This window comes from Lathamus discolor, chromosome 10 (assembly GCF_037157495.1).
Source record: "Lathamus discolor isolate bLatDis1 chromosome 10, bLatDis1.hap1, whole genome shotgun sequence".
In the NCBI taxonomy this organism is placed as follows: domain Eukaryota; kingdom Metazoa; phylum Chordata; class Aves; order Psittaciformes; family Psittacidae; genus Lathamus; species Lathamus discolor.
Window position 1 is genome coordinate 10,549,928 of NC_088893.1, and position 24,220 is coordinate 10,574,147.

General features: G+C 51.3%; 1 protein-coding gene across 1 annotated transcript in view; it reads left to right on the plus strand.

The window, feature by feature from the left end:
- STK10 (serine/threonine kinase 10) overlaps positions 1-24,220 on the plus strand; it is a 48,730-nt gene that overhangs the window by 18,992 nt on the left and 5,518 nt on the right. Inside the window, exons 3-12 of the mRNA XM_065690345.1 lie at positions 8,852-8,900; positions 11,176-11,325; positions 12,617-12,689; positions 13,401-13,595; positions 14,533-14,614; positions 15,604-15,738; positions 16,287-16,820; positions 20,533-20,663; positions 22,611-22,734; positions 23,974-24,153. Coding sequence (XP_065546417.1) covers positions 8,852-8,900; positions 11,176-11,325; positions 12,617-12,689; positions 13,401-13,595; positions 14,533-14,614; positions 15,604-15,738; positions 16,287-16,820; positions 20,533-20,663; positions 22,611-22,734; positions 23,974-24,153 — 1,653 coding nt within the window. The remainder of the gene's footprint in view (positions 1-8,851; positions 8,901-11,175; positions 11,326-12,616; positions 12,690-13,400; positions 13,596-14,532; positions 14,615-15,603; positions 15,739-16,286; positions 16,821-20,532; positions 20,664-22,610; positions 22,735-23,973; positions 24,154-24,220) is intronic.

Here is a 24,220-nt window from a genome sequence, read left to right on the forward strand (position 1 = left end):
TTCCCTGGCCATGGGTGTACTTGAATTCTCCTCCCTGTGGGATGCTGGTTAGTGAGTCAGGGCGGTGAATTCAAAAGGGTCAGATATCAGCCCTTGTCAAAAGAAACAGAATGCCCTGTGTGATTCTAGCAAGGGAAGGATGCTTTTTGCGATGTCAAAACCATTTTGTTAAGCTAAAAGGAATTTTGATTTGTTCTGCCAGAGTTTCAGTAGGAATGGGAATATTTCTGCCAACCTGAGGGGGTAGTTCAAGGAAATGTTTTGTCATCTCAGAACGATTTTGATGTGAAGACCTCATCCCCAGTCTCCCTGTGATCAGCAGGGAACTCTGCATCTAAAGAGGAATATGCAGTGTCATTTGACTTTGTTCTCGATAAAGCTTTCCTGCTCTGAAACTCCCCAAGTCTTGGCTTTCCTCACTTGCTGCTCTGCATCTTCTTTCCCCTACTTGTTATGGGGACAGACCTTTTTTAAATTTCAAATATTTTTCTCTGTAGGTTATTTTGTTCAGAAAAAGGGGGGAGAAAAAGTTCATTATATTTGAAGTCTCTGAATGGTGTCCTTGTCTGCAAGGGAAAATTGGCAAGCTTGGAGCACTCTCTTACAGAGAGCTAATTATTTCGCTTCCACCTACAGCATGCTTGTCATGTCAGGCAAGCCGTTGACATTTGTGCTCTGCCGTAGCAGCACAGAGGCTTCTGGTGTGTTCTGTATTGTTTTATGGCCTCTCCAGTGTGTGCTGAGGGCTGCTGTAGTGATGGGGAGCATGGACCTGGTGGCTTTTGCAGGTGCCAATGGTTCTTGGATACTTGGCCCCTCTTGTGTTGGTGGCCTCATGGGGCTCTAGAAGTGAGGCTGGGAAGGACCGTGTGTGTCCTCAGTGCCTAGCAGGCTGCTGCAGTGTCTTGCCCTGTCTTTAGCCAGCCCCCAGCAAATAGCTAGAGCAGCTCAGCCTTGCTTTGAATCACCATTTGGCTTATGAGCAACACTGGCGTAATCTCTTTCCCCTTTTCTTACAGCCCTTTTGCATGTGATGGGTGAAAAATGTTGGGCAGGAGGGTGGTGGGGGAAGAGCCAAGTTACGTAGGTGTAGGAATGTGATCCACCTCCTCCCTCCGCTCAGTAATGTAAACTTGCTCCTTGGACTTCAGTCAGAGCAGGGCAGGCTGGCCAAGATAACGGGGGGACTCAACATGCTTGCAAGCAAAATCACTGGTCAGCACAGCCCTTGATTCCAAGGAGGTGCTCCCCAAAACCAGCCCCTGTGGTCCTGCACGCCGCTGTGCTACGGGGGACAGAGGGGAGCTTCTCCTGGGAGGGCTGATGGTATTGCCTATCTCCTCTTGCAGCCAGCTGGACAGCATAGCTTCACCATTAACCACCAGAACTCGGGTTCAGATGTCAAGCAGATGGAGTAAAGGACATGCCCCTGGACCATGGCTAAATGTGGTTTCTGTGCCTAAATATATCCCTGTGTTCTTCCCACCAGCGAAGAATAACTCTGTCCTCTGGGGTTTGTGTCACTCAGAAGCTGAAGCCTCTTTCTCATCCCTGGGAGGTAGAAATGCATTCAGAGATTTTGTTGGAGGCATGAGGATGGGCTTAACCCATCAGCCTGAGGAGGGGCATGATGGGCTTGGAGGGACAGGGGATGGAGCTATTTAGATTTCACCCTGTGCTTGGGGGTTAGGTGCAGGCGGGAGCTTGGACAGATAATGGAGCAGGATACAAGCTTTTCGTGGGGGTCTCGGCATGTGTCCAAGCCGTAACTGGGCTGTGGAGGCAGTTCTGGGATCTCTGGGTACACATGGAGGTTGCTGTCTGCATCTTGGATGCCTTCTTTGCCTGTGGGACTGGGCTTTGCTTGTGTGACTCTGGCACAGAGTGGTCTTAGGGTAGAGCTTGAGATCTGGATCCATCATTTGCCTGTGCGCTTTTGGACAAATGACCATCTGTGTTCTTTGTGCAACACTTCATCTTTGCTGCAGCCAGGGTTGCTGGACCAGGGCTGTCCCCACTATGGACTTTTTGTAAATCTCAGCCCCTGCTACAGATGCTCCTGTCCTTACCCAAATCCTCTTGATGCTTACAGTAACATGCAGTTTGACAACAGAGCTGGTTTGTTTTCTGTGTCTGTATTTTCCATGGCATACGTATTATGGGGCTAAGCAGCAGTGTGGGATAGCCACCAGCAGGCTGCTGGGTGAGTTGGATACCGGAGAACAGGGTGGGGAAGCTGGTGTACAGTAGCTAATGAACACCCGCTGCAGGTAACAGGGCAGGAAACTTTCTGCTGTTCTAGAACCACAACTCAGGGCTGCAGTAAGATGCTTTCCTGGACCTGCGCTGCCTCCTCTGCCTCTAAGTTGAGACCAAAAGCCTTAGAGACTGTCTGGGCTTTCAGCTTCCTGCTGCTCCTGCAGGGCTTGGGAAGGAGCCTGTCTCACCCACGGTGTATGATCCAGATGCTGGGGAAAGAGACGTGCCTTGCTGTGACTCCTCTAGACCCTGTCCTGGGAAGGTCTAGACAGCTTCCTTATGCTTCCCCTGCTTTTCCCGTTACCTGTGATGCCAGGAGAGTCATCCTGTGCTACAGATGCCATGGTGTGGGATACATGAGGGGCCTCCAGGACTCCTGGTCCTGCCCTGGGAAGGGAGGCTTTGGCCCCTATGAAACCAGGAAGAGAGGAAGTGTTTCGGCGGGTTGGGGCAGCACACAGGAGTGCTGTTCCGAAGGTGGGCTCTTCTCATGGTGCCGGGGAGGGGATGCGAGGTCTCTTGTGCCATCAATGCCCAGGACCCTGCCTGTGTGTTTGCTGTGCTGGGTCCATTTCTGACCATGGAAGGGTGACTCTGGGTTTTGTGGCTGAAGGCTTTGCCCTTGGTGGCCGTGGTGCAGGGAGGTTGTTCAGCTGTCCCCCGGGGCTCTGCTGCAGGGACCGGCCTGCCTGTGTCCCACTGCTGGGGCTGGCAGGGAGAGGGGAAGTGCTCTGCAGCTGCAGTGGCAGCAGCTATTACTCAATGTGGCCGTTTGTTGAAACGCTGGGAACGGTTCGTGCCTTGTGGTTTGCACGAGAGGTGATGCTGCCTCAGAATGATGCCTCGGCTGCCTTCTCACCTCGCAGTTCCGCTGTGGTGGGAGGAGGACCTGAACTTCCTCCTTTGGGCAACCCCCCTGCAGAAAAGCAGGGACTGTTCTCTTGCTGTAGCCTAAAAAGCAGCTTTGTAAAGTTCATCTAAAGGGAGTTTCTCTCCCCCTTTTTCTCCTGCAGCCCACTATGACTGCACTGAACTGGTACTTGTGATGCTGGCAAGGAGGCAACCTGGAGAGCATTTCTCTTCACCAGCTACTCTAAGTGGAGCACAGTTTACTTCACCACATTTACTTATCTCCCCAGTCTCTCTGTGCTGATACAAGCCAGGAGAGCTTGTGGCTGCGCTGCAGGGCGCTTTGCGCTGTGGGCGGCAAGGATGCTTGTAAACTGCCCCATGAGCATGGCATGGCCATGAGGCTGTATGTGGGTGATGGAGGCTGCCACCACAGCAGGATGCTACTGGTTGCTTTCTCCCCGATAGCATGCAGCTGCTTGAAGAAGCAAAATGAAACCCTGTGCTGCAGATTAGGAGAGGAAATTGCTGAAGTACTTCAGTTTTGAAGCAGGTTCTGGGCCAAGGAGGGTGGATCTGGCAGCAGACAGATCCTGGGGACACAGGCAGCCTCCTGTTCCCGCTGGACCTGATGCTCAGGGCTCAGTGAGAAGGGAGATTGCTGGATGATTACAGTGCTTAGCATGGTGTGCATCTGTGTTGTAATGGCATGATGCTCTGGAGCACCATTATGCCTCCAGAGCAATTGGACTGTTCAGTGTGCAACTGCAACAGCAGCAGTCACAGGAAAAGCCTGCAGGCACCCGCCACTTCCAGTGACTTGGGAGCAACTGGACTGCCAGCCAAGGGCTCCTCCATCCTATGGGACCTGGTGGCCTCCCTGGGCAGCCTGCTGCGCTCATGGGAAATGCCTGGCTGCCCAGGGCCGCAAGTGCCGAGATGCTCCCAGCTTTCCCAACCGATGGCTCTTCCTCTTCTCCCCTCCTCTCTCTTTTTGACTGGAAGAGGCATTTCTCCAGTGCTGTTGCAGAGGGAACAGTTCGTGGGGCTCTGCCCTCTGACGTGCCAATTGGATGAGTAAGAGCTGGCCGAGGGTGGGTCCTCTCCTCTTAATTGGGCTTCAATTGCAAACCTCAGTTCAGGGACATCAGCTGTTCCACCCTTGGCAACTGCGCAGTGCTTGGTAAAAATACCTTTCAAGATAAGCTTTTTATTATTATTATTCTTTGTTTATTCCTGTTTTAGTATAGAAAGTTCTAGGGGTTCAAACACACCCAGGAGACAAGACTGGTCCTCCCTGGGGCAGCAGGAGCGAGGAGCAGGATCTCAGTCCTACCCTGGAGGACTTTGGTACCTGGGCAGGAGATGCTGCTTCTGGTTTGTCAGACCCAGGAGCTGCCCTGGCCTGTGATCTGTACTAAGCTTGTTTTCAGGGCTGGTGTCCCTGCAGCCCTCGCCTTGTGTGAGGTGCTGGAGGGTTTCTCCTGGCACAGTGTCCAATCTGCTGTCTTGAGCTGCAAGCTCCTGCAATGCTTTCAAATAATACATGGTGCCCCCTCCTCAGGTACAACTTGAAGACCTGCTTCTTTAAGAGCCCTTAATTTAGCTGTTTCATACATATGTATGTCTATTTATTCTCCTGGGCAGCCCTAGGCTCACTGGACCCTGTTTCCTCTCTTCCCAGGCAGTCACTTATTACTTGAGCAGCTCAGAAAACAGCCCCAGTCCCCCCTGCATGCCCTGCTTCCACTTTGGCTACAAAATGCTTCCAGACCCTGCTGTGACTAAAGGCAGGATTAGGTTGAGCCACTGGGAAAAATCAAGGTCACCAGCAAAGCTCTTTAACTCGAGTGGACTTTTGCTTTCAGATTTAAGCTTGTTTCATTTTGCCCATGCAAAAGTTTCTTGAAAGGGAAAGATTATGTGGCTTCTGCTTGCAGACCTCTTTATTCAGCTGTTTTGCTAAAGGTATAGAAGAAAAGGGCCCTTTCTAAAAGATATGTATAATTAAAAGGTACAATTAAAATATATATAATTAAAAATATATGAAATTAAAAAGAAAATATATGTATCAGTCCTCAAACTGTGGTACAAAGGTTTTGAGAGGTAGTGGGGAGTGGGCTCCTTTTTCTGTCTATAAATCAGCTGCCCAAATCTGTTCCCGTGCATGCAGCTCGTGCATCCCTGTGGAGCTGTGAATGATCCGGCACACTGGCTGGATTTCTTTGGCCGTGATGTTGGAGCTGGGACCATGGGGCTCTGGCGGTGGTGGAGGGTTGCGCTGCTCACACAGCCCAGTGATGGAAGCCGGTGGTGAATTTGGATGTGCCTGCGAGGTGCGGTTACAACTGCCTGTGGACTTTGAAAACTAGGATGCCGATAGTGCTTAATCCCTGGTATTTATGACAGCTTTGAGGTGGCAGCAGGAGGGAGAGCTCCTGTTGCTGCTGCGTGTCCTAGTCCCCCCCCCCGCCCCAGCAGCCCAGTGCAGCAGAGGGGCCGGGCAGCCTGCAGCAAGGAAGTCCCTGGATTTCTTGTGCAGAGGAAATCATTATAAACAGGATGTTTGCTCCAGCCCTGTTCCAGGCTGCTCGCTGCAGGCCCCGCAGTGTGCTCAGACCCCCCCTTGCCTGGACCACGAGCAAGAGGAGGAGGTGTAGGTGCTACCCAAGTTTAGCGTTGGAGGAGGCATTTTCAGGCTGTCAGCAGTGGGGCAGAGACCCCCTGGTTTTCCTGTCCTGATTCACAAGGCTGCAGGAGCTTTTTTGGGTCTGGGTGTGTGAAACCTCTTGTTTTGCGGTGCTGCTGTGGCTCAGCTAGCCCTGTGCTGGGTCCCAGGTCTTGCAGGTCACAGGGGGATTGCTGGGGACAGCAGATTACAACATGGGCAGCAGCCCAGTGCGGTGTAGGGAGGTGAAGTACAGTGCCAAGACTGACTCTCACCAGAGTGGTTACTGCTCCAGCTCTGGTTTGGGGACACCAGTAGTCAGCCCATACATCAAAGCACATGGAAACAGTCCTAAGCCCTGACTGCACAGATGCACAGGCTCTTGTTCAACAGCTCTGTTCTCGGATCCTCCCAGCTCATTCCTCATCGCAGCCAGAGTGGCAGGCTGCCCACCCCAGGGTGTCAGACCCGCTGCACAGCCTCTGCTCTCTGTGGGCTTCCTGCATCCTCCAGCTGGCACACACACCGTGTGCTGCTGCTGCTGCCTTCCTACCTGCTCCGGTGGTAAAACGCTTTTCAGGCAGGCCTTGCTCCTGGAAGGAAGTGCGTGTGTGGTGTACGAGCTACGGGATTGCCAGTTGCATTTGTTTAAATCAGGTTTTCTGGGCTGAAACCAGCCCATTAGGTTTTTAGATGCTCAGACAATCTGGCCGCACCCATAATTATTCTTTGGCATCTCTGCCCTTGTTGAAAATGCATATTTGTAAGTTTTCCATATTTCCCATATTCCCAGTGCCTGGCTTGCAGCCTGCTGTGCCTGCATAAACATACACAGTCGTGCTGGTTCAGATGGACTGATTTCCCTAATTTTCTCATTGCTAGACTGCAAACCCAAATGAAACTTTGAGATTAAATGCACCCCACACGGGTCCAGAGTCAGGCTGCTTGTGCTGGGCCCTTCCCCATTAAAAATCTCAGTGTGTCTGACCAGAGCACATTTGGGCTGTGCCAGACATGCAACTGGTAGGAGACCTTGGCACAGCATCTCCGCGTGGAGGCTCCTGGGAGGCTGTGGATGTGGCTGTCCCCCAGCTGGCTGCTCTGTGTGCGTCTCACCCCTCAGAATGAAAACCACGGTTCTCAGTCTGGAGGCTGTGCAAGAGGAGCTGTGTGAGGTGCCAGGGGACCTTGTTTGGCTGGGGGACACAGAGAGGCAGAGGCTGTAAAGCTGCTTGCTGAGCATTATCAGTGAAAGCAGCCAAGTGGCCCTGGTGGCAAAGGCCACTTTAGCAGATGATTTGAGATGGGTTTTGTTAGGTTATGGGTCTGTTTAAATTCAAGAGCTGAGCCTGGTAGCACAGCCAAGCTTTCCCTCAGGCTTTCTGTACTGACCGGTTGTTGCTTGAATCTGGAGGCCACCCTCTTTGGGGAGGTGAGTTCCTGAGGTGCCTGGATAGGCAGGAGCAGGAAAGGGTTGCTCATGTGAGATGGAAAAATCCCTTGTACTGTGATTCAGTGATGAGACAGGCTCATTGGTAGGGCAGATTTTCTGTCGGCCGGAGCAGTGCAGAGGTGTGGCAGTCAGACTTCATGGGATGGATCTGCACTGTCTTTCTGCAGCCTCAGCAAACCAGAGTCAGCGCAGATTCGTTGTCCTGGTTTGCCAATGGTTTAAATGTCTTCCAGTTGCTTCTCTCCATCTGCCTGCTTTAACTGCTCCCCCAGCCCTGGCCTCTGGTTTATTCTTCTCCACTTCCTCCAACAGTGCCTCTGTCATGCTGCCCAACCTGCCTGGGTTTCTCAGCATTGTCTCCCTTCTGACTCTTGTTCCTGGGCCAATTCTTGTAGAGCAATTCTGCCTGGTCCTGCTCCCTCTTCTCCACCAAAACAAAGCAGTTGTGTCTTGTGCTGTGGTCCAAGTTGATAGTAGCATTTCTCTTGTTCATGTGTAGGAACTGCAGATCCAAAGGGTGGGATGTGGTTTGCCTGGAGTTGTAGGCTTTACACCATGGGAAAGAGGGAGCTTGAACCTTGGCTCTTGGTCCAGTGCTTAGTGCTGCACGTGACTTCCACTTGAAGGGCTTGGAGAGCTGTGCTGGTAAATGCTGCCTTTGATTTACTCACTTGTTGTCCTCAAAATAAACTCTGGCATTTCACCTCTCTGGTATGTTGTCCTGTGTCGCCTCGACAAGGAGAAGAGCTTGTTGGGGAGGTGAAGCATCTCTTCTATCTTGTAACCCCGGCAGCCTGAGATGTTAATCTGTTCATCTGAGCAGCCTACCCTGAGGGCAGTGGGGAGCTGTGGATGGTACCAAGCCCCAACATGGGCTCTGGCTGAGTTTTTGCAGAGGTGAAGGTAGAGGGGATCATTGGTGGGACAGCAGGGACCAGGCAGGACTGGCAGGACTCTGTGCACATCACTGGGAGAGAGACAGCATCAATCTGGTGAATGTACCCAACCTCTTTATTGACATAGTTTCTCCTCAAATAGCTCAGAATCAAGAGAGCAACGAACTATGGAGCAATGGGGGCAGGAAAAAAAAACAAAGTTAAAACAAAATCAAGACTTGCCAGCCCTCCCCATGTTTCATTTGCCAAAGAAAACCCTGCCTGGTTTCTCGCGGCCACGTCAGCTCCCAGCTATGACAGCTATCTCATCCTGTTGGCAAGGCCGCTCTCTGAAGCAGCCCTCGCTCCAAAATGCAATGGGAAGAGATGTAAACAGCGAGGAAGCGAAGCTGAAGCTGACTGCTCAGGGTGCGTGTCCAGGTACGGGGCCAGGCACGATGCTGGGGGTGTTGCAGTGATGGGGACAGTCCTGCCCCTCCGAGATGGCTGCTGAGGGCAATGTGCTGCATCTTGCCACAGGGCTTGGGTGATTGTTGGTGCTGGGGATGCCTGAGAGGATGTGCCCTGAGGAGCACAGAAGCCTCTGCATCCCTGTGTGGGGTAAAGGAACAGCTTTGCCATGTGGGGAAGAAAAACCCAATGCTTTCGTCTCCTCTTCCCTACCCAGTGAGCTTTGCTCAGAGAGATGTGGACCTGAGTTTAATTACTCTGTCTTTGTTTCCCCAGATCATGATTGAGTTCTGCCCAGGCGGGGCGGTGGATGCCACCATGCTGGGTGAGTGCAGTGTGCGGTGCTGGGCTCCTTTCCGTGCTTGGGGGATGCCCTGAAGGCATTTCCAGCCTTCTGGCATGCTTTCAGGGGCAACCTATGGATGGATGGATGGTGGACGTGGGTGCCCCAGCTTCTCCAGCTACTGTTTCTCTCCCATGAGTTTGCCTATTTTTCATACCTGGTGTAGAAGGTGTGGCAGCCCTGCAGTGTTTCTTGAGCTACTTTGATGTCCTTTTGTGATTTAAATGCTGCTGGCATCAGCAGATCACCAGGCATGGGGAGAAGGGAGAGTCTGGCTGGAGGGGAAAGATGGCTTTAAATATTTATCTGAGGCACTGGGTCTCGGGATCGTGTTCCCACAGCTTCCTGGGAAGAGCAACAGGGCTGAGATGTTTAATCTGTTCTGATGAATCTCCCAGGATCTCCTTGCTGACTTCTCCATATGGTATCGGTCATCTGGTGAAGCAGCAGTGTCCGAACAAACGGCAGTGTGCAGAAATTCCAAGAATCTTCCCATTTTTAACTCCTCCCTTCCACATAGATCCGCTGGGACTGGGAGTGTGCGGGTGTTCCCCAAAACAGCCCTGGCTGGTGCCACAGCCCCTCTGTGCCAGGGCAGTTATGGACCCTAGGGGCAGTGACATCCCATCTACATGGTGAACGTGGTGTTCTGACATCTTCCTGCTTGGAGCCCCTGGGGCAGAGCTGCTTCTCCCCAGGGGTTATTCCTTTTCAGCTCTGATATTTCCAAAGTCCTCGCTTGCTTTTTATTTCCCTTTTTTATTGCAGGGAAAGTATGGCCCCAAATTTGTTATTTTTGATTCAGCCCTGAAACTTAGTGCATCCTTTAGGAAATTCTTTAAAGCAGGCCCAAATCACTGCATCAAAAAGTACCTGTTACAAAGTGCTGGGTGAAATGCTGCCTTCTCCCTGGAAAACCTCAGGAGGCGTGCCCTGCCTCTTGGGACATGAAAATCCCCCTAAGCATCCATGGGCTGTGTCTGGAGTCAGTCTCTGGAGGACCTGGGAAGGGGGAAGATAGAAAACCATGAGCAAGTGACCTGACTGTAGCGCTGTCACCCTCTGAATGAGAGGCAGGAGGAGCTCTGAGAAGGAACCCAAGAATGCTCCCAGCATTAGCAGATTCAGAGCTGCTGCCTATTCCACCTCCCCATCACCACCAGCAACTGGTGTTTGCCTTTGAAATCTTTTGTACAAAACCTGTGGCCTGTTGCACCTCACCTGTGCCAGATGCTCCAGGGAGAGTGAAAAGCATCAGCTTCCCCCAGAGCAAGGGAGATCTTGGTAAGGAAGAGGAGGAGCAAAGCGGCTGACTCAGCATCCCCCAGGCTGTGGTTAAGCATCAGTTGCTAGGGTCCATCCATCAGCCCCCATCCTGGCTGTGTAGTTTGGGCAGCTGGAGTATCTGAGGCTTGGTCTCCTCTGCTGTGCTGGAGGAGGGATCTGCACTGCAAAGGGAGGGAGGGAAGCTCGGATGATGCTAACCATCTGGAAGTTTGATGGTTTGCAGAGCTGTCACTTTGGAAAGTAGTCTTGGATGATGAGGGTGGCTGGGCAGAGAGCAGCAGGGAGGTCAGACCAGTGGCTTCAGAAATAGGGACAGACTGCAGGGTACAAACTGCTGGCTGGTATCTGGTGCTGCCTGAAAAACCAGCTCAAAGCAGTGGACAGGGATAACGCGGACGAGCATTTTATGGCTTTTTGCTTTGGGAAGTAGCGTGCCCCTCATACGTACAGGGAGATATGCTGCATCTCCATGGCAGGGGTAGCTCCTTAGGGGATGACACCACGGCTACATATGAAGCTGCTGATTTTTCATGCCTGTCTGGCCCTACCACTGCCTGCAGACAAGTTCACCTCCCTCCTCCCGGCATCATCCCCACACTGGGCATGACCCAGCTTGTCTGCAGGGACCTGTTTTCCAAATTGGCAGGGAACTTACAGTTCAGACCCCTGTTGCAGGCGTGCTTGGCTCCCCCTCTCATGCTCCTTATCCGCTATTCCTGGGCCAGACGCCTCGGCCAAGCATCCCTGGGAGGGAGCTATAAACCAGCAGCCTCAGGCAGGCAGGCATTGCTCTGAGTGCTGGCTTAGGGAATATATTACCTTAATAAGCTGATTTGCATTGGTCTCCTGCGACTTTGACACATGGACAGTGGTTTTTAAATGGTCTACTGGATAGCAAGTGCCTTCCTGCTGCTCGTGTGGAGCATCGCTCCAATCCCTGCCCTGTTTAACAGCTCCCTCCTCCCCACAGAGCTGGACCGGGGCCTGACCGAACCTCAGATTCAAGTGATTTGCCGCCAGATGTTGGAAGCCCTCCATTACCTCCACAGCAAGAAGATCATCCACCGTGACCTGAAGGCAGGCAACGTGCTCCTCACCCAGGATGGGGACATCAAGCTCGGTGAGCTGGCCTGCACAGGAACACAGCAAGTGTTTGCTTGGCAAATTCAATGGGAGAGCTGCTTGGGACCATTTCACGCTACATTAATGACAGCCATGTGCTGCTGGGAGCTGGACGATAGTGTTCAGCTATACCGAAGCGTGGGGGAGATCAAGGGATGTTCTCTGCCTTCTGCCCTGCCTACGGGACATCAGTACTTTGCTGCTGATGAGCTCAGGCAGAAGGTGCGAGGCTCAGTCTGCTGTTGAGCTGTGTGCTGTGCTTAGCCCCCATCTGGGTACCAAGCCTCACCAAACCACAGCTGTGCTCACGCTCTTCATGGATGTTCCTTTAGTGAATTTGTTTAATCCTTCTTTGAACTCAACTTTTATGCTTTTTGGCCTGCTGAGCATCCTGTGCATGGTGCCAGTTGGCACAGCTGGAAGCTGGAAGAATTCATCCTATCTCCAGAGCAGGTCTGGTGGTGACAGGTGGAGTTTTGCCAAAGGGTTGCTTTGCCAAGCAACTTGAGTTAAACTGACATCCAGCTACCTGCTGGAGGATGAGAAGGTAGCTTTGTCTGTAGGGACTGCTCAGAAAGATTCAGATCTCCTTTTGTACTCTAAGGGGTGCTGGTAGCTGTGGATGCTCTTGGGATGTGTCTGTGGGTGCTGATGGAGACCAGAAGTCAGCCTGGGAAGATAGAAATGTCCCTAAGAACGGGGTGCAGAGGGATAACAGCTCCTCCAGAGGTCATCAGGAGCAATTAGGAGAGCAAAGTAACCTGAAGTGGGCTTGGTACCCTTTGCAGGTCTTAACAGTTTGATTTGGGTCTGGTTGGCTTCAGAAGCTCTCTATAAAAGGGACATACTCATTGAAAGGCATCACGCAGTGTCCGCTGTAAGTGGGGCTGAAGGGAAAAGAAAGAATGTAACAGCACTTTGGTTTTTCTAGTGTAAAATGAGACTTTTTGCCATGAAATAGCAGTCCTGAAAGTAATCTGCCACGGCTCTGCTTTTGTTTGCTTGTGGAAAAGATCTCAACGTCCCTCTAGATGTGTAGGGTTTGGGTTACAGCAGGGGCAACTTGTTATGCCCCTGTCTTACAGTACATGGGGGGGGAAAGGTCCCTGGTGCTTATGTGTCCAAAAGCAAATGTAATTTCTGATGCTCTGTTTAGAGGAAGCATCACGTTGTATCATGTTCTTGCTTTAAATGTGTATTTGCTTTTAAACCTGCATTTCAGCCAAGTGTGCTGATTTAGAAGGGTCTTTCGGGTTTCCTGCAGCATCTAATGTTACTGCTCTTTGCAGCTGACTTTGGAGTGTCTGCCAAAAACATGAAAACCTTGCAGAAGCGAGACTCCTTCATTGGCACCCCTTACTGGTGAGTGACCTGCTTGCTAAGAAACCTGGTGTCCTCGAGGTGCTTCGCTCTTCTGAAAATCAGGCTGCTCAAAAATAGGGTGCAGATGGCCTTTGGGATGTGATGGACCATAGCACCTTACCAAGCACGGGTGGGAGGATTTTATCAAGGAGTCTTGGCCAGTGTCCACGTGTGCAAGGGTTTCCCTTGCTGCAGGGAGCTGTGAGCAGCCTCATGGTGTGGGAGCATTGCCCAGTGTCGCAGTGCCCTGAGCTATCGAGGGGCCACCATGCGCCAGGCTTGGAGGAGTGAAGGACACACGTGTGCTTGCGTGTGTGTGCTCCCTGCTTCCTGCCCCCGAGGATGGAGTGGGCTTTGAAGCAGCTCCAAGCACATGGGAACAGCTCCTCGCTCCAGAAACACAATCTCTAAATCACCCGACTTGCTGAAGGAACGGCATCAGCGAGGATTAATTTATTGTCTGCAGCAACATCCATGCCAGATGTCAATGGCCGGGGGGTTTCTATGGGCTCTCTTGGTTGGTCTGCGGAAGAGGGAGGGAGTTGGACCCCTTAGAAAAGATGCTGCTGCTTCTGAAACCCAGAGCTAGGAGGAAAGGCTGATTTTATGGAATGCTGTGTATTATTTAAAGCATTTAATCGCTGTAACAAGCCTCACATTGTCTGTGGTGTCATTCACCCCTATCTCTGCTCCTTGCTCCGCCCCTTGCAGGATGGCCCCGGAGGTGGTGATATGTGAGACCATGAAGGACACTCCATATGACTACAAGGCAGACATCTGGTCTCTGGGAATCACGCTGATTGAAATGGCCCAGATCGAGCCACCCCATCATGAGCTCAACCCCATGAGAGTCCTGCTGAAGATTGCCAAGTCTGACCCCCCCACGCTCAGCTGCCCTTCCAAATGGTGAGGGGTTTTGGGCAGCAGTGTGTGTGCTTCCCAACTTACACAGTGTTTCAAGAGAGGAAAAAAACCAGGCTTTGCTAGCAGTGTTGTTTAATTTGAGAACCCAATGCAGAAATCGAGCTCTGTGCTGTGACTGCGCTGACACTGTGATGATGTGCAGGCAGCACGGGGGGAGCTGCTGCTCACCCACAGCCCTGCTGAAATGAGGGTGATCTCTTGGCTGCTTTCAAAGCATCCTGGTTTTGTATGGAGATGGCCAAGAGCTCTAGAATTTCTTTCCTGGAGTCTGGGAAGTCTCTTCTCCATTTAAAAAACACTAGCAGATTTTTCTTTTAATCATGATGAAACCCACTGCATAATAGCCAGCAGTAAATTACTGCTGGGAGAGCACTGGAGTCGCAAGCGTTGTTACAGCAGTTCAGGTAGCAGGCAGGATCCCAACACCAAAACCCAGCAGGAGCAGGCGGCACAGAGTATCAGGGACATGCTCTGTATCTCAGAGCTGCGCTTTGCAGGCTGAGGGTGCCCTCCTATGGGGTTTCTGGTCCTTCACAGCCATCCTTTCACACTTGAAGCTGTGGGAATGGGTTCTGGAGCATCCTTGTCCGAGCAGCTCCACCCCTGGGCTCCCTTTGGAGGATAACTGCTGCTGTCCTTTCCTAACTGTGCCTTGGCCCTGGGGCACAGAGCCCAGTGCTCAGCCCCTCTGTCTGTTGCCATCACAGGTAAGGCAAAATCTAGTCCCTCACTTGCCCACACTGCTGATTCTCCTACAAATAATCAGAGTAGCCAAGCACAGGGTTTCCCATGCTGGGAGTGAGATGATGATTCTTACCAGTTGCAAACTGGGACAGAACCTGAACAAGGATGGAGCAGACCCCTGTGGTGTTCAGGGCCTTTCCCTCTCTGAGCTTCTCACCAACAACTGTGTTTTAAGGTCCCTGGAGTTCAGAGACTTCCTGAAGAAGGCGCTGGACAAGAACCCAGAGACCCGGCCCAGTGCTGCCCAGCTGCTGGAGGTAGGGACCAGCACTGGACCCAGGGCTGGGTCTGTGTCTGCCCCGGTCTGTGAGTGTCTCTTGTGTGTACAGCCTCATTCTCCTTGAGGAGAGCTAAAACACCCCACTAAGGTGCTGATGGGCCCTGGGCTGGTTTCAGATTGTCTTTGTTTTGTTTTGAAACTTCATAGCACTTTTCAGCCACTAAAATGCTCCAAAAAAGCAACAGCAATGCTTTTTCTATTTGGAGCTAACTGCAGGGTCCCTGTGGGGAAAAGCTGGAACAGAAATGGCTCCCACTGCCTGAAAATACACGTGTGGCAGCCAGCTTGGATTATACCTGGTTATCCCAGATTTGAATTCAGCTCCATTCCTCCTGTCCCCTTCCAGACCAATAGCAAGAATCCGGAAGATGCTTTTCCCCAGTGGCTGTGGTTGGCAGGAGGAAGCATGCAACAGTCCCTGCAAACCCAAGGGACTCCCCAGCCTTTTGCTGAAGCTCAACACAAACACTTCACTGTGTGTGCTAAGCAATGTGAGCTCAATTTCAATCAAACCTTTCCCTCTGTTTGTCCCCCAGACTGGCTCTTGCCCCATTGCTGGTGGCACTCTGGGCTTGGACCTGCACCCTGGAGTTCAGACTGCTTGCAGAGAGGGGAGATGTCTCCCTCTGCAGCAAGAGCCCCTTGTTTAAATGCAGCTGGTGATTCTGTTTGTGGGACATTGACAAAGCAGCTTCACAAGGCACCATGCTTTGAGCATCTGTGTGCAGAGCTGATGCTTAACCTTGGCATCGTGCTTGTTCTTGTTCTGCCTCATACATGCAGCACGTATCTGTTGATTCATCTGGGGGTTAAGCACGGTGACACTGGCAATGATTTTATCTTTAGGACTCTGTTTTAAGCAGGAAGTGGTCCTTGCCATTGCTGTCCTCATGCTCACTTGGCTGCAAGCTCACAAAGTCTGCTTTATGGCCACCTCACACCTGTGCATTGTGCTTGGCTTTTCAGCATCCCTTTGTCAGCAAGGTGACAAGCAACCGTGCCTTGCGTGAGCTGGTGGCCGAAGCCAAGGCTGAGGTGATGGAAGAGATCGAGGACAGTCGGGATGAAGCGGAAGAAGATGACTCGTTGGAGTCTGCCTTGGTGAGCTCTCCCAGCACCATGTTGGCAAATTTGTGGCTATGGTGAGGGAAAGAGCCCAGCAACTTCTCTAGGCTCCAAAAAGCTGGTTTACAGCTATTCTGGGCCCCATCAGGTGGAGTGAGGGGGAGCAGTTTCTTGGCCAAGGAGGAGCTGTTTTTTGGTGGCTGCCTGTGCAGCTTTGTTGGGGGCCATGCTTTAACCTCCTCCATCTGTACCAAAGGATAGTGATTAATCCATGGTGGAGTTAGCTATGGGAAAAGGTGTTTGATAAGCAAACTCCTAGGATGCTTCTTAATAAGTTGCAGGTTTTGCAGCTTCCCCGCTCTGCTGTTTCCTTCCAGCCAGTGTCCCCAGTCCTTGGGACCACAAGGAGAAAGATATCCCAGGAGAAAGATATTCCAGGGCAGATGTCCTGAAAGGGAAAAATTCCTCCCAGTAACTCTTTAGCTGTGGGTGACTTTGCTCTGAAGCGTGGGGACTTGCAGCTCTTGCAGTTGTGTTAAAGCAGTGGTGCAAAACCCAACACCTTCCCTTTGCTGTTCTTCCAGCCCCCTGGTAAGCACAATCGGGACCCCTCTGAGGCAAGTCAGCTGAGTTTTGATGGGGAGAAGGCTCCAGAATCTCCCTTGCCCAAGGCAGTGAACGGGCCTGTGGGGGCTGGCGAGGACAGCACAGATGGACATAGCACTAACCTCTCACGTGAAAGGATAAATGGTGACAATGACAAGCTGGAGAGCAACCACTCCACAAAAGCCCTTGCCAGCTCGGCCACCCAGGGCAAGCCAGACATCATCTTGCAGCCTGGCCGGCTCAGTAACTCAATGGAAGGGGAGAAGCAGCCTGCGCCAGGCAGCAAGGAGCGGAAGAGCATCGTGGAGCGACCGGAGAGCAGCCACCTGGAGACCTTAATGGAGGAGAAGCTTGCCAATGGGAGCTTGGATTCCCCAGCTCCGTTCCCTGGCAGCCGGTCCAAAGGGGACTCAGATTCTGGCAGCACTTCAGCCTCCGAAAGTATGGACCTCAACATCTCCCTGTCTGCTGACCTGTCCCTCAACAGGGAGAGTGGCTCTATCTCCCTGAAGGTGAGTGGTGTCAAGGGCAGAGGGTGTGAAGAAGGAAGAGCAGCAACCCCCTGTTAAAAAACACTGAGGTTCTGTTTTCAGCCAAGTCCTAAAATTCAGATCTGAAATTCAGATCCTTTCCTTGAGAGGCTGTGGACTTGCACACTTCAGCCGTAGCCCCTTAAACTCTTTCCCGAGAAAGCAGCATGCTGTGCTCCATATGGGGTTGAGCTTTGACTACAGGAGGAGAAAGTGAGATGCCCCAAGTGTGACCTGTGCTTGAAGGTGGGGAACAGGTAAAGTAGGAGAGGACAGAGGCTGGTTGAGGACAGAGGGTCTGGGTATCTTGCTTTAGCATGATGCTAAAGAACACCTACGTGCCTACATTACAGATAGCTGGGAAGACTGGATTTGGTGCTTGCAGTATGAGTGTCCAGGCTTGGAGCTCTGCAAATAAACATAGGGGCAGCAAGGAGGGAGGAAGCCCATCTCTAGGGAAAGCCTTTGATGGTTTGTTTTCTCTGTCTGTGGGATGCCTGTCACAGCTGGGCTTCAGCTGGCACAGCACACACTGCTGGGTTAAATTATGCCATGGGCACATGGTGTGTTCTCAAGTGAAGGAGAAGCTCTTGGTGGAGCTGCTGCAGGTAGATGTGTCCTCTGCTATCTCAGGCCACTGAAGTCTGATGCTCTATAGTTATTTTGGGTCCTTGAGAAGTGTGAAGTAACCGTGCCACTCGCCTGATTTGTGCAGTCATACACAGTTGGAGCAAGGACAAGTATGAAACCCAAAATTTGATCTCCTAAGCTATCCATTGCCCATCACTCTGTTGCTCTCCTAGCCCTAGGAGAAAGCTTATTTGGGCTAGTGCCTCTCTTAATTCTTCCAACCTGCCATACATTTGGCCTGGTTTGTGTCAGCAGTAACTTGCATGAAGACTTCCCAGGCTTCTTGGCTTTTGCTAAAGCTTTCTGGAGGTTGGAAATGTTTGTGAGCCAGAGCCGGCCTGGTCAGAATGGCTTGGAGGAAGAGGCAAAATAACTGGAATGGCATTTGCTGAGCTTCAGAAGAAGAAATGTGTGTGACTTGAGGGAGCAAAGTGGCATGTTGCACAAGACCTTTATCCAATTGCCTGCATGAGTGATAGCTTCCCGGCATAGAAACGCGCTGAGAAAACCATTCTTGGCAAAACTTTCCTGCCCTTCTGTCTCCTGCTGTGAGCATGAGAGCCAGCATCCCCTGCAGGAGCCTGCAATTAATGTGGATCCTTAATGAGGGAAGTGTGATGCTCTTGTTTAGCTGTTTATCTCTCATCACTGCCTTTCCCGTGTTACCTGGTCTCCTTGAGGCCAGCCAAAGATGAATACGATGACACACGTGTAGTTGCTCTCCCCAGCTGCTCCCCTAGAAGGGGAAAGGAATTCGTGGGTTTTACAGGGAGGAAGTCTCAAAGAGATGGTCATGTTAGGTCGTGGTTTGAGTTGCCTCAGCCAGAGGTATTGCTCAGAACAAAGTAAATGTCATCTCTCCAAGCATTCAAGGTGTTCAAGCAGAGCTGTTCTGCAGAAGCGATGCTGCTGGAGGGCTCTAGGAAAGATGTTCTGCTGAAGCCTCTGCTTTGTACAATGAGCTGTGAGTGCATGGCGGGGGGTACCAGGCTCTGCTGCTCCCTCCTCACCCAGGCTCCTTGCCCAGCCTTAGCTTCAGGGGGTTAAACTCCCCTGCTCTGCCCTTGCTCATGTTCCTGGTGCTGCTGGGTTCTATGCAGAGTGCCAGGCAAGAGAAGGAGCAGCAAAGAATTAAACCATTTCTGACTGTAAACATTAACTATGACATGCATTTATCACAGGCTAAACTGCAAAGTTCAAGTGACCTTTTTATTACCAGACTTTTTTTTTCCAGTTGCTTATAGTTTAGTCCAGAAGAAAAACAAAAACTAAACCTCTGGTAAAAAGCATTCAGGTCTTTTTCTTTTTTTCAGGAAGATTAGGAATAGGGAATCTACAGGTGAGTTTGGGAGGCTGCAGCTGGCAGGAAAAAGGTCAGACATAGGTAAAAGGAGATGGATAGGGTTTTGAAAAGGTAACCCAAACTCTCTCAGATACACCTGCTTCCGGAGGGAACTCCTCATTTTGAGTATCTAGCTTGACTTTGGGGTCTGACCTGCGTGTGTGCTGGGAGTTCGCAGCTTTGGCTGAAACCCTTGGGAGCTGGAGGAGGCGCCCTGGGATGTGCACTGTGAAGTGTGAGCACTCAAAGTCAGCATCCCACATGACCACAGTTTGTCAGATTCTTCTCTGGAGAGCAATTTACATTACAGGAATGTTTGAAAACACGTTTTCTTGTGTTCAGGAGAGGATGCGGGCCTGCTACCGAGGGGTAACAGAAAAGACCAGGAGAAAATTAATAATTCTGTTTTAATATCCATGTTTGAGCAGCTCCATGACTAAGGCAGGTAGCTGCTTGTTCAACAGTGGAGAAGAACTTGGGGACCACTTGGAGACCAAGGACCAGACAGGCTGCCACATCCCCAGGTCACTGGGCTCAGGCAGTGAGTGAGGGTGTTGTTGGGCACAGGGGCTGGTACAGACAGCTCAGTGGTGGCATTTTCTCATTTGGACAATGCAGGAGTTTTAGCCAGCTGTTTTAATTCAGTTTGGGGCAGTAAGAGCCTTTGTGACCTAGGCTGGTCTCATGCAAACCTTTTTGCACCAATTTGTCTGTTGGTCGAACCACTGCTATAGTGGTCTGTTGTTACACAGTGGGCAGGCTGCATGCCATCAGAGCTTGTCTGACTCCTCTGTTGCAGCAAGCTTTCCAGGGGCTTGCTCTGGGCCTTGCAGGCTCACAGGAAGCTCTTCTGACATCTTCTGTATCTCTAATGGCTATCACTGAAGAGCAAGAGGACTTCAGGGAGCCTTTGCTCATTGCACCATTGTGCTTTCCCGTAGGGCTGCCTGATTCAAGTCATTCATATCCTTATTTTTTTGCCAAAGAAACTGAGTTCCTGGTCACAGTCCTTCAGCCGAGCTTGGGCTGCTGGCCCTGCAGGGGGATGCTGACCTGCTGTGTCATTGCTAGGAGAGGACGGGTGCTCCCGGCACTTGTCTCTGCCAATGCTAATGTAAGTGAGCCTGTGCTGTGCTTTGTGGAGGTCACGGTGGGAGGCTCAGAGCTGGTTGTGATTAGTGGAGTATTGTAATGAGGACCAGAGGGATGTGAGTGCTGAGCCTTTGGGCAGGGCTGGCTTGTTTCCCTGGCTTTGTCTGCAAGCACAGCCTGATGTGAGGACCTTGCCTGCCTCACATGTGCAGGGACATGGGGGGTACCTGTGGGTCAGGTGGTGCAGGAGCCTTTAAATGAACCCTTGCAAGCTTCCTGTCATGTGGATTTTTCAGCATTGCAATTAAGGAAGGATCCTACTGTTCCCTATCAGGCTTTGCTTTAGTTGGAGTTGCAAGGAAGGGTTTTCACATGGTAGGTTGCCTCTTCTGCAGGTCAGGTTTCTGCAGGGTAGCAATCACACTGTACTGCGGCATCATAGCAAGGCTGAGGGGTGTGAAGGGCAGCTCCAAATCTGCTGCTGTTTTTTGCTTGATGTGGTTTCCCTGCTCATGTTCCTCATTAACAATGGCACCAAAATTGCTCTGAAGCTTCCAGCTCTGCACCCCATGCAATGAGCAGGGGAGCTCTGCTGCATAGTTTCTTCTTCCCCTCCCCTGCTGAACTCAGGATTCCCGGATGCACAAGAAGACGTTAAAGCGCACCCGCAAGTTTGTGGTGGATGGAGTAGAGGTGAGCGTCACCACCTCGAAAATCATCAGTGAGGATGAGAAGAAGGATGAAGAGATGAGGTTTCTCAGGCAAGTGGGTCACTGGGACGCAGGGAGGGTAGGGCACCAGCTGGGGCAGGGTTTTCTTCTCTGCAAACAAATCCAGGAGCAACCTAATGTCCTCTTACTTTCTGTCTTGATCCCCCTTGGGCAGGACAACTGTCCAGTGTGGGCATAACTTCTTTTGGCCTTTCCTTGACTGGCAGAGGCCTTGATGTACTGACTAAGCTGAGCTCTGTTTTCATGCAGAGAAATGAGGGATGCATCTTGGGGATAAGGTGCAGCAAAGCTGTGACGAGAGAGAAGCTTGTGCTGTGGCTCGCTCTGTCCTCTGGGGATGATGGAATGCGTCTCCAGGGCTGTAGATGTTCCAGCTCAATGGAAATAAGCACAGAAATGTTTTCAGGATGCTCCTCTTTTGTTCTTGTATCTCCTCAGAATTGATTGATTGATAGAAAGGCTAACAGAGTTGTAAACTCCTTGAGCATCACTTAATATTCATGAATGTATCCTCCCTGCTTCAGCCTTTATGACTCCTTTGTGGATCTTACAGCTTTCAAACCTCCATGACCTGTTCTCAGGAAGAGAAGCTGCTGTTTCTAGCTGGGTTACTATCAGTAGCAGCACTGAAATGAAAAGGCCCTTAAAATAATTAAAATACAAACTGTTTTGCTTCATGCCTTAATTGCCTAGGTTCCCTTGTGCTGCTTTGAGGGGTCCTCTGAGAATACAATTCATCCCAAGTTCTGTGTCCCCCTGTGGCAATAGGCCCTAATGTCAGATCTATACAGAAGCTCATAAGCTACTCATTCTTGTGTGAGAAGTGCATATAACCCCAATCAAACACAGAGAGCGTGCATACTAGCATAGAGGGAATTTCCAGGCACAGTTGCTTTCTTCTGGTCCACTCCGAGCTGTGGTGGCATCCCTGGAAAGAGGCCTCTCTTTAGATCGTGCCTTCTCCATCTGTGAGGTGGGTGAAGAGACACAGAGGCTTTGGCTGGAAAGCATCAAGTCCCTGAACACCTTTTAGGAGGAGCAGTTATTCCCCTGGGGCTAGCTAGTGGGCACGATCAACTCCCTTGGCATCTTGATTTGCACTTAAGGGGCTTGTTTCTGGTTTCTTGGAACATGCCAAGGTTTTGAGGCGAGATCAGATGAGAGCACATCATACTGTGCCAGCTGATTTAATGGGGCTTGAGTTTGTTTTGAAAGAAGAGATTGTTCCAAAGTGCTTTTCCCAGGAGAGCCCCCACGGAGAGTTGTACTTGGTGTGTAAGGCTAATGCATGGCAGCAGAGGTCACGGTGGGGATCCTGCATGGGGAAGCTGCTGCTGCTGCTGCTCCTTTTGTACATCAGTATATTCCAGCTCAACCAGGCGCAAACGTGTCAGGCTCAAATGCAACTGTCAGAGCAGAGGCTCCTTTTTGCTTGATGAGGGGAGTGATGCAGTGTTGTGACAGATAGATCTGAATTCTGGAAATCTGCCTCTTCTGCCACCTGGTGTGAGCAAGAATGGATGCAGAGCACAGGGGTCAGGCCAGAGCAGCACCAGCTTGGCCTGAGCTGTGTTTTGAAGACCAGTGTGCACTAACCCAGCTGGCAGAATGTGTGTTTTGGGTGCTGGCTGGGGAGCAGTTCCTGCAGAATTACCTTAGGAACTTTGACAGGGCTTGTTTCACACACAGTGAATGCTAACAGGCCTTACCTGTGCAAGTTGATGGTTTGCCAGCAGTTATCGTAATTAGCATCCTGCTTCCTCGCAGTGTCCCAGAGCCTGAGAGCACATCAGTCAGTTGGCATTTACCTCCTGCCTGTGCTGAGTGCAAGTGGCAGGGTGCTACAGGATGGCTGCACAGCTCTCATTCCCCCTGAAGTGCTCTGGTTATTGATTCTGCCGTCTCCACTCAGGCACATGCCCCTGACCTTGTCTGACTCTCCGCTTTTCTCTCCTTCTCCATTTTAACCCTCAACAGGCGCCAGGAGTTGCGGGAGCTGCGTCTCCTTCAGAAGGAGGAGCACCGAAACCAGGCCCAGCTCAACAGCAAACACCAGCTGCAGCTGGAGCAGATGCTCAGGCGCTTCGAGCAAGAAATGGTGGTGCGTGGAAGGGGGAAGCTCCGGGGTGTCGGCTCATTTTGACTTTTCCTCTACAGATGCCTCGCAAACCCTGATGCAGGGTGATGCTCTCTGAGTTGCAGCAGTCCTGGGACATCATGTCCAAAGGGAGCAGGACTGCTGAGGAGCCCCTCTGGGATTTGAGGCATGGGATGTGTTTGTGGAGGACAGAGGCTTTTGTGGGCGTTTCGCATATGCAACCCTCAGCTTGCGAAGCACCAAGTGCCTCTGCTGGCAGGATGCAGGAGGGGAAGGGTTGTTCTGGACTTTTCCTCTTTAATGATCTTTTCTTGTACATCTGTTCTTGGCTGCTGTGAGAAACAGTTTCTAGAGCTGTTGTATTTCACAGAAAAAAGCCCTTAAGAAAGCAATGTGGCCAGCATGTGACAGCAGGAAATCTGGCTTGTCTCCGAGTGTAAATTGAATAAACTGGGCTTACATATTTAGTCCCTGCATGGGCAGCTTCCTTTGAAGTAAAATAATTGTGTAGCTAAGTCCCTTTAACACTTTCACGAGCCATCTTTTAAATGCCCTTTGATTAACTCACCTGTGTGCCGGGTAACCCCAGCCTCTCACAGCAGGCTGGGAGCCATCGCTCATTTGTGTGCTCTGTTGTATTTCTACAGTCTTGACGTGCCACGTCTGTGAATTCCCATCTCAGCCGGTCACCTCTCATTTGTGAGATCTGTTCACCTTGCAGCGCGATGTGAAAAAGCCCCAAACCTGCTTTTGTTACCCATTCCCCGGGGCAGTTTGCATCCTGCTCTTGTTGACACCTGGGTGCTCCATCCCTGCAGCTCACAGGGAGGATCGGACCCAAGGGTGCTGTCAGAGTGCAGTGCCCTCAAACTTGGAAATCCTTGTCTGCAGTGAAAGAACTGTTCTGCATGAGCTTCACTGCCTGATGCTCACCCAGGGCTATGGGTCCCAATGAGATTTGCCAATCAAGACATAAGCGGAAGTCTTGAAAGGCATCAGCAGTAGAACAAGTTCAGAAGCACTTTCTGCTCACACTAGTGCTGGCATTGCCCTGTGGGCTGCATGGGGTGCTCTATGGAAATTTCTTTCCTCTGTGTTTCGTAAAGAGGCTCAATCCATGCAAAGCCCCCACCCCTTTATTTTATCTCCTTTTAAAACAAACAAAACCACAAAAAATTCACAAACTTCTCAGAAGGAAGAGGTGAGGAGGCCGAGGTTGACCTCTGTTCCCTTCCCATATAGGCAAAGAAGAAATTCTATGACACTGAACTGGAGAACCTCGAACGGCAGCAGAAGCAGCAGATTGAGAAGATGGAACAAGATCACTCGCTGCGCCGGCGAGAGGAGGCCAAGCGCATTCGCCTGGAGCAGGAGCGGGACCATGTCAAATTCCTGGAACAGCTGAAGCAGATGAAGAAGGAGGTAAAAATGGGGGTAGGAGGAGAGAGGAAAGCTGGTTTCCTGCATCTCTTTCTTCCATGCTCAGCAT